At 61.7% G+C, this 15395-nt stretch overlaps 1 protein-coding gene across 1 annotated transcript in view; it reads left to right on the plus strand.

Moving 5' to 3' along the window:
• The first annotated feature begins 259 nt into the window (after positions 1-259).
• The window catches only part of CACNA1B (calcium voltage-gated channel subunit alpha1 B), a 210777-nt gene continuing 195641 nt past the window's right edge, over positions 260-15395 (plus strand). The window contains 3 exon segments of the mRNA NM_174632.2: positions 260-668; positions 1694-1799; positions 5019-5158. Coding sequence (NP_777057.1) covers positions 385-668; positions 1694-1799; positions 5019-5158 — 530 coding nt within the window. The 5' untranslated portion in view covers positions 260-384.

The following is a 15395-nucleotide window of genomic DNA, read 5'->3' on the forward strand; positions in this document are numbered from 1 at the left end:
CTGGCCGGGAGCGAGGCGGGACGCGCGGAGGGCGCACACTCACCGCTCTCGCGCAGCCGGGAGGACCCGGGGGCCGAGGCGCGGTCCCCAGGGCCGGCGGCTGGACGGGGCTAGGGGACAGGGCGGGGGCGGCCAGCTGGGGGCGGGGCGGGCGCGATCCGGGCGGGCGGGGCGGGCGCGGATTGGCTTGGCGCCGCCACGTGACCAGCCCCATATAGGGCGTGGCGCGGGCGGCGGAGTCGGGTGCGGCGGCTGCCGGCTGGGCGAGGTCTGGTGCGGGTCCGGCGGCTCCGCGGCTGCTCCGCTAGAGCGCAGGGCGCACCTCGCGCCTTCCGATCCCCGCGGGGCCGCCGGGCCGGGGGATGCGCTCAGCGCCCGGGAGCCATGGTCCGCTTCGGGGACGAGCTGGGCGGCCGCTATGGGGGCCCCGGCGGTGGGGAGCGGGCGCGGGGCGGCGGGGCCGGCGTTGCGGGCGGCCCGGGCCCCGGGGGGCTGCAGCCGGGCCAGCGGGTCCTCTACAAGCAGTCGATCGCGCAGCGCGCGCGGACCATGGCGCTGTACAACCCCATCCCGGTCAAGCAGAACTGCTTCACCGTCAACCGCTCGCTCTTCGTCTTCAGCGAGGACAACGTCGTCCGCAAATACGCCAAGCGCATCACCGAGTGGCCATATCCTGCCGGGTGCCGGGCCGGGTGGGGGCCAGGGGCTCCCGAGGTCGCGGGAACGGGAACGGGGCGCGGCGTCCGGCGTCTGCGCCTTGCGGGGTCTGGGGGGGCGGCCTGGGCCGGGGGCCTGGGAGGGGGCCGGCCGCATGCTGCGCCCAGTGGCCATCTTTCCCGGGGCTGGAGGAGGGTGCGCCCTGGGGAGAGGCGCATCGGGTCGCTCGGCGAGGAGGGGGCGGGGCGGATTCCGGGCCCTCTCGGCGCGCCGCGTGTGCGTGCGTGTTTGTGTTTCTCTGTGTCTGTGTGTGGTCGTGGTGGCGGCGGCCGCGGGAGCGGGCTGGGCGCTGGGCGGAGCCCCCTGCCCCTGAGCTCGTCCCTTCTCTCCCTCGATGCCGGCGCAGAGCGCGTGGCCAGCCTGGAGGGCACCCGAGGGCGAATCGGTGTCCGTGTAGGTGTGAGCGCCGGGTGGAGGCGAGCCCGTGCGCGCGCCTGACTGCAGGTGCCTGAGTGTGTGAGGGCAGAGCGTGAACCCAGTGCTGCGCGTGCGTGCGCTCGGGACTCTCGGTACATGGGTGTTCACGTGCCTGTGTAGGTACATGTGGCTGCGTGTCTTTAGGTAGGAGTGTGCGCCTGCGCGGGGTCCTTCCGTTGCGCGCGGGGGGCTCAGGGCCCCCTCCCTCGGGTAGCGGGCGTCAGGCGGAGCCGCGGAGGGAGCGCTGTCCGCGGTGCTGACGGCCACGGGGACGTGCTGAGGGGCTGGGAGTCGGGCGGTGCCGCTGAGGGGCGCTGTCCGCGGTGCTGACGGCCGCGGGGACGAGCTGAGGGGCTGGCGGCTGCGACTGCGGAGGCGGCCCTCGCGGCGCCCCGAGGATCGGGGAGGATGGGGGCGGAAGGGTGGGGTGGGCTCCGGACCTGGTCATTCTCAGCCCCTCTGGAGGCGGCCGGGCCCGGCTGCTGCACTGCGCGCTGCCGGCCTTGGCGTCCTCGCCTCTCCTCTTTGGCGCCTCCTGGCCAGTCCTTAACCCACGCACTCCGTTTGAGTACATGATTCTGGCCACCATCATCGCCAACTGTATCGTGCTGGCTCTGGAGCAGCACCTCCCAGACGGAGACAAGACGCCCATGTCTGAGCGGCTGGTGAGTGCTGTGGCGGCGGGGCCTGAGGGCGGGGCGTGCGGTGGCGGCAGCTTGTCTGATTCTGGGACTCTTCAGGACCCATGACGGGACAGCTCCCTCGGGCTGGGTAGTCTGGGCATCTAACACTTCCCTCAAGGGTCAGGAGGAGTGGGACAGCCCGCTCAACCCCTGCTGGGGACCGGTGGCTTGAGGGAGGCCATTTTAGCCGGCAGCTGCTCTGACCAGTGACACTAGCCATCCCTACACCTAAGAAACTCAGAGCTAATGCTGGCACGTGAGAGGGGCCTTCACGACGGCCCAGGGTCTGGAATGCTGGGCTGCCCCTGTCCCTCCAGGCTGTGGTGGGCTTTGGCCCAGGTGCAGCCCTGGTTATCTCCCTCTCTGGCTCTGCCTGGGACTCCTTCCCTGTGGGGCCTTTGCTTCCCATGGGATGCACTCCTTCCCAGGCTTTCTTCCTAAACATCCCCAAACATAGTTCTCACCTGCTCCTACCAGGAGCTCCCAGACCCCATATTTCCCCTGTTGAAGCACAGAGCCCACAGGAACCAGAGTGCTAGGTCAGGGCATCTGGAGGGGCTGGGGCAGAGGCAGGGTGCTTTTTTAGGAGGCAAGCCCCATTCTGAAGGTGAGGCTACATCTTCTAGCCCCCAACGTCCCAGCTGCCTTGGCCCCTCTGCCTGGGCTTGATGTGGGCTCACTGGGGCCTGAGAGACTGAGCTTCAGAGCAGAGAGAAGGAAAAGCACATACAGGGGCTGGAGAGGGAGCCTGGGGCCTGGCTGGAGACTGCTGCAGTCCTGGGGTCCCCGAAGACGGAGACACTTCTGGGGGCACCAGCTGTCCAGAGGCTGAACCCTTTTCTCCACATCCTGGCGAGTGACTGTTCTTCCAAACTTCTTTCCTTTACTTCAGCAGAGATAAGCATTGATGAAGCAGAGCCTGTTCTGTGCTTGGTGTGGAACTTGAACTTCAGGCCAAGGGGTGAAGCAGAGGAGACAGAGTAGGCTGCCCTGGGGGTGTTCTACTTTGGGTGGGCACCTCGAGAAGGCAAAGAAGTGACAGCCAGGGTGGTCAGCCAAGAGATGGGGGTTTGTGGGTTGGTTGTTTCTCTTGGCACAAGAATGGCTGAGGGATTTCAGTTGTGGGTTTGGAGGGGAGGGTTGTGAAGGGCATCCTGACAGAGTGGAGGGTGGTCCCCGTGGGTGACTCCTGCCCAGACGTGGAGCTGGACAGGCTCACTTGCCCTCTCTGGGGCCCAGGTTCCTGCCAGTGGGGGGCCCCTGACCTGCTGTGAGCTTGGTGGTGGTGCCCGTTCTGAAGGCTGGAGAAGAGGGTGAAAGTAAGAGGAAACTGGGGTTTCTGGCAGGGAGCCTTGAATGCCAGGCCACAGGGCGTGGCAGGGGTGGGGCCAGAGGGAGGCAGGCTGGGGGTGGCAGGGGCAGTCAGGCTTGGGCCTTCCCCCTGGGCAGCAGGCTTGAGTGGGCCAGCTTGCCTCCAGCCTCACAAGTGAGGGACAGTTTGCTTTGTGGTAATGGGGGTCTGTACACTTGTAAGGGTTGAGGGTTGAGCAGAATGTGCTCACCCCAGCAAGGCCTGGCGGCCCTGGGATGGATGGAGGCTGAACACAGAGGGCCTGGGGAGCAGGCGCAGTGGTGGTCCAAGGTCAGGTCTGGAGGCTGGTGTTGCTGCCAGAGGCTGGGAGGGGCTTTGTGGTGCAGAGGTGCCTGCCCTGGGGTGGGGCCTCCACAGCTCTGCTTCCCACCCACCCATCAACTTCCCACGTGGCCTTTAGCTGGAGTCCCCAGCTCGCAGTCTCATCCCTCCCCCGAGCCAGCCCTTGCCGAGTGTGGTCAGGGGTGGGGCTGGGAGCAAGCGGTCTGGGAAGGGGCCCCACCCCATCTCCTCGTGTTGGTCGGCTCTTCTCCCACAAACCCAGAGTTGCTCTGAACACGTTTGCTGGGGCCTCATGTTTATTCAGGGTAGGTGGTCGGCAGCCTCTTCTCTTGGGGAAAGGGGACCCTCTGACTAAACCAGACCAGAAGCGTTGGGGAGGGAATATCCTCATGAGTCAGCATCAGGATGGTAGGATGGGGGAGCTGGGCTGTGATGGACGCTCTACTGCCTGGTCCCTGGGGGCAGCAGCTTCTGCTGCACGCTGCTACCAGCAGCCATGGGCCAGGAGGCCAGGCTGAGGGTTCCCTAGGTCGGACATGAGAGCCCTGGAGCCCAGGCTCCCTGGGGGAGGAACGCACAGGCAGCCCCCATAGGAGTCAGCCTGGCTCTCCCCTCCCTGGGCCCTGAGGCCAGGCCTCTCCCTGGCCGAGCAGCCTCTGGGTGGCAGGTCCCACAGTCCTGAGAGCAGGACCTGCCTGCCTCCTCTTTGTCCCCTTCTGTGTCCGTGGTCTGCGCTCAGGCTGTTTCCCTTGCTGACCCTCCTCCTCCAGGGCCCACTTGGTCTAGCTCCTGGGGTCACCTGCACAGAGGCTCTGTCTGCCCCCCGCCCCCAGCGTGTGATGTCCCAGTGCTCCCTGAGTCCCCGCAGCCCATCCTCACGTGCTTGGCACCAGGCGGGCCCGGGCCATTGGGGTTCTGTGCTCCCCTGTCCCAGTTCTGCGCTCTGTCATCTCCACCCGGAACTCCTGTCCCAGTCACCCAGCTGGATGCCTCGCCCTGCAGAGGCTCCCTGAGGCCTGCCGTGCTTGCTCGCCACAGAACGTGCGTGTTTTGAATATCCAGCAGGTGTGTACTGAGTGAGCGAGCGGGTCCTGGGCTGTGCTCCAGGGAGCTGGGCGTGGTCCCTGCTGTGGTTCCAGCCCACGGTCGGACCCAGGTCACCTCTGGCTGGAATCTGGCTCTGCCTCTAACAAGCTGCGAGTCTCTGGCCCAGTTCCTTGGCCTCTCTGTGCCTCAGCGCCCCCTCGGATGGGGAGACAGCAGTGCCCAGTGCCTGCGGGACGGTATGAGTGTTGCCCTGGTGATTGCAGGAAGCCCTCACGTGTTGTTATTGGCACTCACTCTGCGGCAGGGTGTCGGGCGGGAGCCCCTCCTCACGTGCCTGGGTGTCACTGGCCGTGGGGACGGGGCCACCTCTGCGTCGGGGGAGCCTGGTGGAGAGCTCCGAGGCCCGTGCTGAAAGGGCCGTCGGGGGTGTCGTGGCAGGGCTGGGGGTCCTCACCGGCCGTGTCCGGGCGGCGGTGACCCTGCTCTGCACTTCTCCTCAGGACGACACGGAGCCCTACTTCATCGGCATCTTCTGCTTCGAGGCTGGGATCAAGATCATCGCGCTGGGCTTTGTCTTGCACAAGGGCTCCTACCTGCGGAATGGCTGGAACGTCATGGACTTCGTGGTGGTCCTCACGGGGTAGGTGCTGGGCCTGGGTGCCCTGTGCACGGAGTGGGCTCGGGCAGCAGTGTCCACGCTGGGGTCCTCACGGGGTAGGTGCTGGGCCTGGGTGCCCTGTGCACGGAGCGGGCTCGGGCAGCAGTGTCCATGCTGGGGGCCGGTGCTTCTTGGTGTTCCTCACGGGTGGGTGCTGGTGGACAGGCATTGTTCTTTCCCGGGAAGAGCCTGGGCTGTGATCTTGGCTGAGGTGACGTCGAGGAGATTTGTCCTCGGCAGAGCTTGCTTGCAGAGCTGCTGGTGCTGTGGTCAGGTCCACAGGGCAGGAAGGGCACTGGGCCTGATTTTGTAAATCCTGGGCTGCAGCCTGGCCTCTTTCACCCCATGACCTGTGGGCACATGTGCGCTTCCGAGTCTCCTGCCTGAAGCGTTTGTGGGCACGTGCTCCTGGAGCTGTGCTTTGGTGAGGCTGTGCCTCTGTAGTCACAGCTTCTGCTTCCAGGAAGGTGCTTAATCAGTGTCCCATCCCCCACTTTCCTTCTCAAATAGACTCTAATAATTACCAGTTTGTGGTTCCCAAGCTATCCAGGAGATCCAGAAAGTTGCCTGAGGCTGGGCCGGGGAGGGGGAGGAGAGTGGGCAGAAAGCCTCCTCATCACAGGGCCCCCTGCCTTCAGGGCCTCAGTCTCTCCACCTGCCTGATGGTATTCAGGGCCTCTGCCCTGTTCTAAGGTTGAGCTGCCATTGCCCCGGCTCTGGGCTGCCCTCCACCTCTGGCTGGGGTGGGGGTTAAGTGCCTGGAGTTTGCTCCAGAAACCTGTTTGCACAGCCCAGGTCCCAGAGGCCCCACCCCAGGGACTGCAGCCACTCCTCCTGGAGCTTTGTGGTCCCAGGGAGGCTTGGAGCCCCACAGTGGCCCATAACTCTCCTTGCAAGGGACAGGTAGCTGTGGCCAGGGCTCCTGTGCTACATGTGAGGATAAACAGACTTGGCTACATGGCCTCTGGGCTCCAGATAAGACCCTCAGTGCAAGCCCCCCTGAGTCCCCTGCCCCATCCTCGGAGGCCGGCTCTCTGTCTGCTTGAGGTGCTGCTGGTGGCTCCAGCGGTGTCTGTGCCATGCCCAGCACAGGCCAGAATCGAGGTGCCTCACTTTCAGAGGGTCTCTCCCTGGAGATGACTGAGGGGCTGGTGGGCCTCATGCCTCAGCTCCTTCCTGGCCTTTGCGCCTGTGGCACCAGCCTGTCACTGACTCTGATCAGATGGGCACCAGTGAAATTGGATATAATAGGCTGGGCAACTTTCTAATCTGTTCCATTTTCCCTAATGACCAAGGAGGGAAGGGAGCAGGGAGCCTTTTGTTGGGAGGCGTGCCATCCTGCCGTGTGGCGCTCACCGTCCACACCCGTCTGCTGCCTGAGGGCAGGCGGCCGCGGGGGCTTGTCCAGAGAGCCCTCGGAGGTCCCACTGATGGGGCGTGGAGGCGAGTGTGGGCCCTCGGCGGGCAGGGTACGCCCTGTAGTCCACTGGGCACTGCGTGGGCTGTCGACAGATGTCACGGGCTGTTTACGCCTTTCTCCTTCTCGACCCGTGTCCCTGAGGATGTTGGTGTCGTATTTTTTAGAGTGTCCCCAGAGCGTAGCTCGGGGCAGGCCCCCAGGAGGGTCAGGGAGTGTCTGCTGAATTAATGGTCTATTGAACCTCGGGTGCTCTGTGCTCGAGCCACCTGGGAGCTGGTGAGGGTGGTGGGACCGGGCTCTGGGAATGCTGTGCATGGTGCTGTTTGGGCTGCTGGGAGCATGGCAGGGAGGTCCGCACCAACCCCTTGGCAGGACCCTTGAGTCTTCCAACAAACATATCCTGATTCCAGATTCAGGGAGCCTGGTCCCCCCGTGAGGGCTGGGAGACCTCCAAGGACAGCTGCTTTCTCTTGCCTGTTGACCACTCTCCTGGGCTCACCTTCCTGGAGCCCCAGCAGGGGGATCCCACGGGTCCCAAGACCATAACCCTGCCCCCAGCCTGGCCTCGGAGATCCTGCCCTGAGTCCATCTGTTTCTCCATCTCCTCTCCCACCTTCACGTGCGCCCCTATCCCTCCCCGCCCTCTCTGTGTCTGTCCCCCCTTCTCTCTCTTTCTCTCTCTCTCCCTTTCTTAATCTCTTGTGTGTCTGTCTCCCCATTTCTAAGCTTCTCTGTATCTCTGCTTTTTTATCTCGTCTTCATCTTCTCTATTTCTTCACCCCTCGATGTTTCTCCGTCTCAGTACTTTTGCTCTCTCTCTCTGATTCTTCCTTTGCCTTTCTCTGTTTGTTCTGTGCCTCTCGTATGGGTCATGAAGTCTCTGCTCTCACTGTCTGTGAGAGGAGGGCTGGGAGTTGGCACTGATGGTTTCCAGGCTCCCTCTCTCTGCACCTTGTCCGCAGGGATTGTTCTGGGTTGGGAGGGAAGCCCCCAGATGGGGAGGGTGGTCTGTGTGCCACGGGGGCTCACATGCTGCCCAGAGTCACGTGGGGGAGTTGCTCCGCTGCTCTTGCTTGCAGCACCCGGGGACTGGCGATGTGTGTACACGTGTATGTATGCATGTGTGCACACATATATGCCTGGACTGCATGTGTGCGCATGCACACATGTATACGTGTGCATGTGCGCACCCACGCACACGCGTGCATCTGTTCATGCACACACGCATCCGTGCATTGCATGTGCACATGTGTGTATGCCTGTGCACGTGTGCGTCCGTTCAGACATGCATGTGCACACATGTGCATATGTGTGCACACATGCATCTGGGCACCCATGTGTATGTGTGCATGTGCACAGCTGTGTATGCACGTCTGTGTACGTATGTGTGTGTGTGGTGCATGATAGAAGGGGGCCTTGTCTGCTTTTGGGGTGAGTGCTGGGCCTGGGGAATCCAGAGAAGAGCCCTAGCCCTCCTGAGCCGAGGCGCCTGTGGGCAGCCACGGGGCACTGCTCCTCGTTACTTTGTTGTTTTTAATTAGGGTTTACTTAATTGGTACTCAGAGGGCTGGAAGCCCCACGGTGAACAGGGAAGGCCACGTTGCCTGGTGAAGCCTGACTTGTCCCCGAGGCCAGCTGGGCTTGCTTCTGCTTCTGGGGCTGGCATCCGGGCGTGGGAGGTGCCCTGGATGGGACTTGGCCCTACCCTGCATCGGGGAAGCCTCTTAACCTCTTACACTCCCCTGTGAACTATGCCTGGGCACACCCTTGGCATTGCGGGGGGCGAGCGATACAGCACCCAGTCCTGCCCGCGGAGCGGGGGAGGGGCTGTCCTGTCTGCGCATGTCTGTCTGCACATTGTTTCTGTCTGCACAGCCACTTGAGCTGCCCTCGTCCGCTGCTGACCCACCCACTGGCCATCCCTTGATTGCTATTTATTCAGAATCGGAGCTGAGGACACAGCAGTGAGCAAGACCCCCGGCCCCTGCCCTGCGGGCTGTGTTCCCAGGGGACCTGGTCTCCCTGGCCCTGCTGTGTTCCCTCTAGGTGCCCAGAGGCTCAGCAGGGGAGGAGGGTGCAGGCCCATGGCCACATCGTGGGGCCTGGGGGCGGGTGTGCTGTGGAGACCACACCTCACTGACAGTACAGGCTTCATGTTCCCACGTAGGAAAGGGGTTAAGGAGAACACGGCATGGTCTGGACAGCTGCGGCTTGGGGTAGGCTCAGTAGTAAGGGGCTGAGCCCTCTAGACATTTGGTGAGAGGCCATGGCTGACGGTGTCAGTACCAGAACACAGGCGTCTCCATGGCCTTTAGAGCTCAAGATCAGACAGGACCCCCAGGGGAAGGATCTAGAGAAGAAGCTGTCCGTGGGTGAGCCTGGGGACTCCAGAGCTGGTAGGTTGGGACTGGCCAGTGAGGTGGGTGGGGTCGGTGTTTTAGGGAGTAAGGGCGTGTCCTCGAGCAGGGGTGCGGGGAGGGTGGGCCACCGAGTGCAGCGGCAGGCAGCCTGCGGGTGAAAGGGTCCTTGCGGATGGCCTGCGTGGAGGCTCCTGCAGGCCCGGAGGGAGCAGGGGTGCGGGGAGGGTGGGCCACCGAGTGCAGCGGCAGGCAGCCTGCGGGTGAAAGGGTCCTTGCGGATGGCCTGCGTGGAGGCTCCTGCAGGCCCGGAGGGCCCGTGGTGGGCACCCAGGGCAGCTCTTCCACCTTCGGGGGAGTTTTTCAGCAAAGCCAGGCAGATTACTGGGCAGTGGTGGGAGGGAGAGGAGGGGCAGAAGGTTTTATCAGGCGGGGGCCACAGCCTGGCCCTGGAGGCAGGACAGCGGCGGTGCAGCTGGAGCGCTGGAGTGACGTCTGGGTGGACGAGGGCAGCCGGGACCCTGCAGTCCATGCTCACCTCTCTGTGACTTCAGTACACCAGAGGTGGAGCTCAGTGTGTGCGCTGGGTTGTCAGATGTGAAAGCAGGGATGGGGTGAGAGTGCTCTGCGTGCCCGTCAGCTGAGGCTGGCATGGGAAGCAGGTGGTGTGCAATGGAGGGATGGGCCTGTGGGCAGCGTGAGTGAGGACGCTGCGGCCCGGCCTCTCGCTCTCTCCTGGGCTCCCCTGGCTGGTCACCTTCCCTTCTCTCCCCGTTGACCCTCTGGCCAGCTGCCCATCCCCTCGTTCGTGTGGAAGGTGTCTGTCAAGTGCCCTGGTTGCTAGGGACACAGCAATGGACATGGAGGCTGCATTTCCCGGGGACACAGGCGACAAGCAGCCTGTCCACGTGGGTGTGAAGTGCAGTGATGAGCAGGAAGCTGGGTGGCAGGAGTGAAGTTCCCCTTCGTGGGGTTCAGGGAAGGTCCTTAAGAAGGACCTTGAGCAGAGCAGTAGGTGGGAGGGGGTTGGGCGTCCTGAACCTGGGAGGGGGCATGAGGCAAAGATGCTGGGAGGCCGTGGGGGCCGCTTGGGGCTCTGGGTGCAGGGCCTGACCTGGGTGGGGTGCTGACGGTGGGGAGCAGTGCCCAGGAGGAAGTGGTGGGCTTGGGCTGGCTGGGCTGTGGGAAGCACTGCTGCTTGGAAACTTGCTGGCATCCCGAGTGTGGCACGCGTGTTGCCTGCCTGTCCTAACTGCTGCTGTGCCCACCCCTGCACTTTTGCCCTCCCCATCCCCAAGGGAGCCCCTAGACCAGCCTTTGGTCCCAAGGGGTTGATTGCAACTTGGAATCGGGGCAGGGTCCTCTCAGACCATGAAGACTTGGGCCCAGAGTCCCCCGCCAGTTATGGCCCAGCCTGGAGCTTCCCTTGGGGAGAGGAGAGGTCTGTCCCAGCTCGGGCAGGTAGCTCCCTGCGGACAGTTCTAACCACAGCGTCTCATTTTACTCCAAATTAAGCTGGGATTTCTTTTCAGGACATGTAATTAGAACTCAGGGTCTCCTGTCGCTGGTCTGAGCCTCCCGCGTTGCCTAGGGAGGGATGTCTGTGTCCACGCCCTGCCCTGCCTCCCCAGAACACGGGCCTGGCTGGGGCCGCTGCCAGAGGGCGTGGGAGTGTGGTCCCGGGGGGCCGGGCCCTGGGGAATACTACCCTGGGCGAGGAGCAGTCCAGCACGTGAGGGCCAAGGTGAGCAGGGAGCCTGTGCCCACGTGTGGGAGCCAAGGGCACCGTGCCTAGCCCCAGGTGGCCAGTGACACTGGGTCTGGACGTGGACTGACCTCGGCTCGTGGCCTCGGGCTCTAGAGCTCACGTGTGGGGCCGGAGCGCCCGTGTGGGCTCTTCCTCTGTCCCGTGATGCGGTCCTGCCGACGGGGTCTCTGATGCCTGCTCAGGCTGGGGGTATGCTGGACCTTCTCTTCTATCCTCACCTGAGGCTGGGAATCGCTGGGATGGGGAGGGGCCTGAGTTCTGACCAGTGGCCCTTGGAGCAGCAGAGGGAGGCTGTTGGGGCCCGCATCTTTAAACTCTCCCCAGGCAGCATCCCTGAGGCATCGCTGATAATTCAGAACAGGCTTGGCCGCTGGGTCTGCCTGGCTCCCAGGTGCCTGCCTCCTGCCAGTGGCCCTACTGGGCTGCCAGCCCCGCGCTGGCGCCAGAGGCAGGGGTAGGGGGTTCCCCGCCTCCCTCCGTCTGCACCCCCCCCGCTGGGTGTCCGCTGAGGGCGGCTCATTCCACTGCTCACCTCTCAGTATCTTTTCTCCTGGTTCCCTCCCCCTTCTTCCTATGCTTTAGGATTCTTCACACCCTCCTGGAGGGCTGTGGGGAGCCAGAGCCAGGCCCTTCCTGGCTGCTGCCTGCAGATGTCACACCATGTGCTGAAGGAGAGCCCCCTCTGCCCATCTCTAAGGGCCTGGCGATCCTGGCAGGACAGGGGCTGCAGGCTGCCAGCCTCAGGCCCGGAGCTCCGCTGTGCTGCACTGCGGGGTCCTGGGTGCTGGGCCCCCTGGGGCTGTTGCAGCTGGTGCCAGAAGCATGCTGAGCCCGTGTGCCTCTGTAGAGGCATGGTAGTCACTCAGTCATGTCCAGCTCTTTGCAACCCCATGGACTGTAGCCTGCCAGGCTCCTCTGTCCTTGAAATTCTCCAAGCGAGAATACTGGAGTGGGTTGCCATTTCCTTCTCCAGGGGATCTTCCCGACCCAGGGATTGAACCTGGGTCTCCTGCACTGCAGGCAGATGCTTTGCCATCTGAGCCACCAGGGAAGCCCACCCTCTGCAGAGGTGGCAGGGAGCAACTGCTCATCTATCCATGTATCTTGTGCCTGGTGTGCCTGCAGAGGTCACAGGAGGTCAAGTTCATGCTTCCTGGGAGTGGGAGTGTTTGTCTGTGGCTGGTGGATATTCCTGCAGCTGCTCAGGCGGGTGAGGCAGCTGGGCACTGGACTCTACCTTCGTGTTCAACTCGAGGTGCCTCCCCTTACTCCATTTCACGCTGGTGAGCCCAGAGCTGCAAATTCACAGGAGGTGAGCATGTTTGCTAATGTCCTCTTGTGTTGCTAGGTCTGGACTGGGAAGAGGCCGGAGAGCAGGTCCTTCTTGGCTGAGCGGTGGGGAGCCGCTGGGAGGGGCCACTTCCTTCCCTGCCACAGCCCGTCTGAGTCACACAGACCTGGAACCTGCGGACCCCCTGCAGGCCGCCTGCACAGGCCCCTGGCTGTCCTGTCTTCACCCGGCTGGCCGCCCCACTGTGCCCCACTTTCTCCAGGTCTCAGCCTCTCTGGGGAGCCCCTCTCGGAGCCCTCATCACTCCAGCCGGTGGCTCCCTCTCTGCTCCCAGAGTATAAGAGCCCATGTACCCAGGGCTGCTGCTTTCAGCGGGATGGGATGTGGGTCTGTGTTTCTCTGCCTGGCGGCCTCTCTGCCCTGGTCTTGTCCCAGGGGCTTCCCTCCTGGCCGGCTCCACAGATGGACTTTCCCCCGCAGAACCTTCCCCTTAGCTTGGGCGCCACACAGATGCCTGAGACGGGGGTCAGGGGCTGAAACAGCAGGTGTTTGCTGTCTCAGTTTGGAGGCTGGATGTCTAAGATCAAGGTGCCCGCAGGTGCACCTTGGGGAGGTGTCTTCCTGCCGGTAGGCAGCTGCCTCCCCACTGTGTCTTCCCGGGCCGCTTCTCTGTGTGTGCAGACACAGGTCTCTGGTGTCTCTTCCTGTTCTGTTAAATTAATCCTTTAAATTAAAGCCCATCCGTAGGACCTTGCTCAACCATTTACCTCCCAAGAATCCCATCTCCAGATACAGTCCCACTGGGAGTCAGAGCTTCAGCAGAGGAATCTGGGGGGACACAGGTTAGTCTGCACCAGGCTGCGCTCAGACCCCAGGCTCCTCTGATGAGCCTTGGTGCCCCAGTTCCCTGTGTGCAGCGAGTGTTGCGGGACTGAAAGCCAGCGGGGGAGTGGGGACCCCCTCAGCCCCCACGGGCTCAGGAGGCACGTGACTGATCCCGGGCGTCCGCGTGGCTTCCAGTCGGGGTATGCGGTGTCTGTGGTGTGGTGGGCCCAGGTTGGTTGTCCGTAGGTCCTTTCTCACTCCTCGCGGTCGGTCATCAGCCTCCGGGGTCTGGCGGCAGGGACTGTGGACTGAGGTGGCTGAAGGCAGGGCTGCCCTCTGCCCTGGACCCGCTACAGCCTGGACTGGGGCAGGGGCTGGGGGAGGGCACCGCTGAGCCCATGGGGGTCAGAGGGCGTCCTGGGTGTCCTGTAGCCACCTGTCTGAGGGTGGGCATCCCCGAGGGGGCCTCCAGCACCACCCGCCCTCTCTGCCTGCGGACCCCTCCCCACACCTGCTGTCTGGGACCCTGGTTCTGCGAATGCGGTGTGGGGGCAGGGAATGGGCAGGAAGCGAGAGCGTCCTTCTTCCCATCTCCTGATCAGTCCTGGGGCCTGGTGTTTCCACTGTCCAGCCCTGCCAGACAGTGACGCAGGGGCACAGCAGGGGCAGGAGCGAGACCCCTGTGTGGCCAGGGCTTGGTCTCCGTGAGTGGCTCCTTCCCTGGGGTGAGGCCCCTGGGGTCGTGCGCTCACTCCTGTGCTTCTTTGGGTCCCTGGCCTGGCAAGTGGGCAGCATGGGTGCAGAGCCCTCTGGTGAAACACCAAGCGGGTGGGGCTAGAAGGGTGAGCAGACCAGGAGGGGAGAATGAAAGCTCGAAGCTGGCTCTTCCATGAAGTCTCCTCGGTATTGGCTGCTCTTCTAATGTGATCGTCCCATGACCTTCCTGAGCTGGATGCTATTATTAACATCCCCTCGTAAAAAATTAAATATCTTATCTTGAGCTCATCACAGATTTGCAGTATGCACAGAGGGTGCTGAGGGTGCTGTCCAGGGAGGCTGTAGCATGGTTTCACAGCCAGAGTGTGACCCCGGCACAGTCAGGACCCGCCCTTCTGTGTCCCCACCAGGACCCGACCTTCTGTACCTGCTTCCACTTTCCTCCGGCCTCACTGCCCCTAATCCCTGACGACCATAATCCAGCACCCACGTCCATCACTTTGTCACTTCACGAGCATTAAACCTTGGTAATGGAGGCGCGCCTCTGGGGCTGGCTGTGTTCCGGGGACTCTGAGGCTGGCCGAGGCACAGCTGCACGCGGCTGCACTTCCTCTTTACCGCCGGTTGTCTCTCTAACTGTTCGCCTGTTGAAGGACAGGCGATTTGTTTCTAGCTTTTGGAAGGTCACCCACAAGACTGCTCTGCCTGTCTGTGCACAGGTTTTGTGTGAACACAAGTTTCCTGGATGAACGCCTAGGAGTGCAGTTCCGGGGCCTACTGCAGCGCGTGTCTGGTTGTTTAAGATATTACCCGACTGTTGTCCGAAGCGTCTGTGCTGCGTGCACGTCTGTACACTCCCACCGGCAATGTACGAATGATCTAGTTTCTCCACATCCTACCAGCATTTGCTGTTGGCACTGTTTCTCATTTTAGCTTTTCTGCTGGGTATGCAGTGATATATCATGGTGGCTTTGATTTGCATTCCCCTAATGGCCACTGATGCTGGACATCTTTTCATGGGCTTGTCTGCCATCTGTATCTCCATTTTGGTGAAATGTCAGTTCATGTATTCTGTTCAGGTTCTAATTGGGTTGTTAGATACTAGTTGATTTTGTCCCAATCTGTAGGTAATTTTTTTTCATCCTTGTGATGGGGACTTTTGCAGAGCAAAAGCTTAAATCATAATGAAGTCCAGTTAATCAGGTTTCCCTCTTATAGATAGGGCTTGTGGTTTTGCGTCTAAGAACTCTTTGCCAGACCTACGTCATGGCGATTTTCCCCTACTTTTTTCCATGAAAGTTTTATGATTCGGTATTTTACATGTAAGTCTGGGATCTGTTCTTGAGTTGGGGTTTGTTTCAGGAGTGAGGTTTCTTTCAGTTGAGATTCTTTTTTGTTCGTTTTCTGCCTGCATGTGGGTATCCAGGTGCTCCAGTACCGCTTGTTGAAAAGGCTGTGGCGTGTGTTTCCACCTCTGAAGTATTCTGTCCCTCGGTCAGAAGTCAGCTGGCCGTGCGTATGCGGGTCTGCTTCTATCCCATCGACCTGTGTCCTTCTCTCTACCAGATTTACACTGTATTGATTACTAGAACTATTTAAGTCTCAAAATTGGGCAGACTCATTCCTCCCACTTTATTCTTTTTTAAGAAACTGTTGTAGCTAGTCTAGTTTCTTTGTTTCCATATAAATTTTGGAATAATCTTGTCAATATATATACAAAATCTTCATAGGAGTTGTATAAAATCGGTTTGTTAATTTGCAGAGAATTAATATCTTTACTATGTTGAGTCTTCCAAGCTATGAACATGACATGTCTTTTCATTTATGTAGACCTTATTGAT

Source organism: Bos taurus, chromosome 11 (assembly GCF_002263795.3).
Source record: "Bos taurus isolate L1 Dominette 01449 registration number 42190680 breed Hereford chromosome 11, ARS-UCD2.0, whole genome shotgun sequence".
NCBI classification, from domain to species: domain Eukaryota; kingdom Metazoa; phylum Chordata; class Mammalia; order Artiodactyla; family Bovidae; genus Bos; species Bos taurus.